Source organism: Phragmites australis, chromosome 2 (genome assembly GCF_958298935.1).
Source record: "Phragmites australis chromosome 2, lpPhrAust1.1, whole genome shotgun sequence".
NCBI lineage: Eukaryota > Viridiplantae > Streptophyta > Magnoliopsida > Poales > Poaceae > Phragmites > Phragmites australis.
This window is the reverse complement of record NC_084922.1, coordinates 17,101,771-17,105,832: the sequence shown is the minus strand read 5'-3', so window position 1 is coordinate 17,105,832 and position 4,062 is coordinate 17,101,771. Positions and strand designations below refer to the sequence as shown.

Below are 4,062 nucleotides of genomic sequence, written 5' to 3'. Positions count from 1 at the left end.
CCTATAGTGTTGCAAAGATCAGCATTATTAGAGTTATTTTCTTACATACGTACTTAAGAAATAGATATATCTTCTCGCAACCAACTTGGTGCTGAGAAATGCATAAAAAAATTGAAGTCCATGCATGATGCGCACATGCCTTGAACAACACTATGCAGACAAATCAACGCGCTAACGTTGGAACCATTCGAGATTCAAGACGGATTCGCCTATATAAATAGATACTATTCACGAATGGACAACATCAGACTAAAAAGACACCCAGAGCGTACTATTACAAGTCTACAATATGGCATCTCCTCCTCCGGCCACCGTGATCCATATGTCTTCTCATACCAACGGGGAGCCGACGACATCACCAACGATCGGCACCGCCCCACAGACGCCTAACGCAGCCGATGACTCAATAGCCATACCAATGGCAGCCAGCCCCGGGACAGTCACAGACAAGGTGATGTCAAGCGCGTCAAACCTAGCGCAGCTCCTGCCGACGGGTACGGTGTTGGCGTACCAGGCGCTGTCCCCGTCCTTCACTAACCACGGGACATGCCTTCCCTCCAACAAGTGGCTCACGGCCGCGATGGTCACCATACTGGCCGCCTTATCCCTCTTCTTCTCCTTCACCGACAGCATCGTTGGCCGCGACCGCAAGCTCTACTACGGCGTGGCCACGCTACACGGCTTCAACGTGTTCAACTTCTCCGGGGAGGAGGAGAAGAGGGAGTGGGCACTCGGCGAGCTCCAGAGGCTGCGCCTCCGGCCGTTAGACTACGTGCACGCCTTCTTCACTGCCGTGGTGTTCCTCACCGTGGCATTCAGCGACGCAGGGCTGCAGAGGTGCTTCTTCCCCAGCGCTAGTCCCAACACCAAGGAGCTGCTGACGAACCTGCCGCTGGGGATGGCGTTCCTGTCGAGCTTTTTGTTCATGATCTTCCCATCGAAAAGGAAGGGCATCGGATACAATGACACCACTCCTTACCAGAAGGCCGCATGAGGTCACTTAGAACATGAGACCCGGGACTTTAGTTATGATTACTTGTATTGGTTATTTGGTTACCTTGTTCGTGGCAAAATTGTAGGTCATATCCTTGTATATGGGCTGATGGATGTAGTGATTCTTTTAGTATATAAACAGGTGGAAGAAATGGAGGCTATAAAGACCATATATACGGTCGAATTAAGTGGTCTGGATTTTGTATAATTACTATTGTGTTCTTGTGTGAAAATTAAAAAAAAAAACGATTACAGCTATCTTTGATAGTACAACGAATCCTCATGTTGAAGCGTACGAGTCTTAGATGAATTTGCTCCCTTTAACTAAAGAATCGTTATTCGTTCCCAAGAAATAAAATTCGTGGTGCTATGTGCAACACGTAGCATCCTTGTGTTGTGTGCAATATATGGCGTTTGTACCTTTTTAGATTTTAACTTTTTTTTTGTTGTGGAATAAAAACCTACAGTTCGTATATATCCATGTATATACTGACCAGAGAAGGCAATATCCATCCACACGAATGACCAGTCTTCGCTGTGCACATCAGCTGATCATGCAACAATTGGAGCACAAACAAAGAAAAGTAAAAGACTAAATTCTGAACATGCATGTATTCAATACATGGCATGCACGTTTGGATTGCTGTCCACTTAGTCATCTTGAGACGTTAGCATCATACGTCCGTTTTGTTTCAAGCACAATGTTAATGATGTAATACAGCAAGCGTTAAGACCCGCACTGCTTTGTGGTGTTGCATGCATGTGAAAAAGAAAAAAGATAAAATTGCCGATGTTATTCACATGCAACACTATTTAAAAACTATAAAATGTTATAGTTTTCAAACCAAGCATTTAAATTAAAATCTGATTGCACTGTTGTGTTTCTTATGATGAGTGCTCCAAACTAGACCCCACTTGAGTATATTTGGATGATTTCTTTTTTTCAAAAGCAACTTGCTTGAAAAAATGCTTCCAAGTTCATTATAATTTGCTTACAATTTCTCAAAAACTTACTCTCTACATTTGGATGATTTTTTTTTTCAAAAGCAACTTGGTTAAAAAAAATGCTTCCAAGTTCATTATAACTTACTTACAATTTCTCAAAAACTTACTCCCTATGTTTAAAAAGCTTGCTTTAATAACTTAGATGAATAAGTAAACTATTTACGTGAATATAAAGAGAGTATGAATTATTTGAACAGATGGTGAATATGAATTAAAATGAGGGTGAATATCTAAGCTGAATAAGTGAATGTTTTTTCATTATTTGATGCATGCAATTTTGGCAGGACACTGAAGTATTTTAATTTTGGCTCAAAAACGACCAGCCATGCAGTAAGTCAAAAACACGCACGGCGAGTTGTAGCTGTGTCCATCCCAGCAGACGATGAAACAACGTTAGATACAATACGTAAAGGTCAGTCTCCAGCCATTAGTCCCAGTAGGCAGTCATCACAAGCGACTTGCGACTCGGTCGAATTGGTGCACGAGCAGTGTCCATTTATTTGCGACCGCTCGTCCCGTGGACCAAAGAAAACTAGCTCGACGCAGGCACGTCCTCTGATCGTGACCTCCGACGGCCTGGCTCTCCGGTGGCGGGGACGGGGGCAGCGTGGAAGTCAAGGTGAGCCGCTCGTGTCCTGGTCGCGAGCTCGCTTAGCGTGTTCACACTGCCATTTACGTCTTAGTTTCCTTCTTTCTTTGTAGTTTTTGAACACCTCCCAACATCTGCTTGAAACGAAAGAAAAGATAAGACATATGGCCCTGTCTCGCTAGATATATATGACCAATTTTGTTATTTCCATTTGATAAAAAATACGGCGTAGAACTAGAAATAAAGCTCGACTAATTTCGACTCGGCTCGATGGTCAAATGAGTCGAGCCCAAGCCGTCCTCCCCGCTTGATGGCTAAACAAGCTAAGTCTGAACTAACTCAGAGCGGCACGTTGCCTTGGTGGCCGAGGCCAATCGAGCGGCCCAACCCAGTACGTAGCGGCTCAAGGTTTCCATACCCATTGCTCCCAGATCGGCAAACAAGCCATGTCGCCCCTAGACACCTACCGTCCTATCTCTCTACTGCCACCGCCCTTGCCAGTGTTGATTTCCACCTCTTAAATTCCATCTTCCCTCTCGTCGATCTAAGTCAGGAGACCACCCTCTTCATCTTCTGTCACTGTCGGCCACTGGCCGCCACCGTCTTCTCCATTAGTTGACGATGGCCACCCCATCCGACCCCAAATCCACCAATCATTTGTAATGGGAATAGTCCTCACCTGAGCGGCTGAGCCTCCTTCCACAAGCCCATCTCTCCTTGTCCGGTCGGATGAGAAGAGATGGAGGATTGGAGGTGAGGGTCGGCCTCCAGCTGCAACCCCGCACTTGGCCGGGACTCGAGAAGCCTTTCTCTGCAAGAGTTCCGGTGAGGTTCGCGGCGGATAAGCAACCGCAGAGGCTGGTTCTCATAACTGATTCGTGGAACACCACGGATCCTGTCCGTGCCGCTAAGTTAAAAGCTTCGTGTTGCATTGGCAAGAAATCGACATGCAAGTAGTTCAATTGCCTCTTTAGGTATTCTTGCAGTAGTTGCCAGCGAAATTCAAGAAGTATTCGCATTACCATAAACTAAATGCAGAAAATTAATTAGTTATGATTGATTTGATGTCAGTGATAATTGTAACTTTGGTTTCGTACAACTTCAAATTCCGGTTAGATTAGAGTGTTTAGTTTTTTTGTTCTACTATTGAATTTCGCTGGAAGGGATATGCACCTGCAACATTCCAACAGGCAACAGCTGTTGTTTCTTTTCTTTTTCTTTTTTTTTCGTTGCGAAAGCTGCAGCCTGCAGAGATGATGATGACTGTTGTTTTATCCATGAGCATAATTCTTTAGATGATGATTGTTGTCTTTTGGTGAAAATTACTTTGTTACACTACTAAGTACTCGCATAGTCCTGTTATTTTCTAAGTGATTTTAGCTGGATTAGATGAAAATTACTTTGCTAATTGCATCTCCGCTGAAAGCCAGAAACCACTTGTGTGATCTGCAACCTTGGCTGGCGAGCCCAGTCGA

At 44.5% G+C, this 4,062-nt stretch overlaps 1 protein-coding gene across 1 annotated transcript; it reads left to right on the top strand.

The window, feature by feature from the left end:
• The first annotated feature begins 242 nt into the window (after positions 1-242).
• On the top strand, positions 243-1,251 carry LOC133909907 (protein DMP10-like). Its single transcript, XM_062352442.1, has one exon. The coding sequence runs from the start codon at positions 290-292 to the stop codon at positions 992-994; it is 705 nt and encodes a 234-aa protein (XP_062208426.1). The 5' UTR covers positions 243-289; the 3' UTR covers positions 995-1,251.
• The last annotated feature ends 2,811 nt before the right edge of the window (positions 1,252-4,062 follow it).

Excerpts from the sequence above, each read along its gene's own strand:
- LOC133909907 (XM_062352442.1), top strand. The coding sequence starts at position 290 with ATGGCATCTCCTCCTCCGGCCACCGTGATCCATATGTCTTCTCATACC.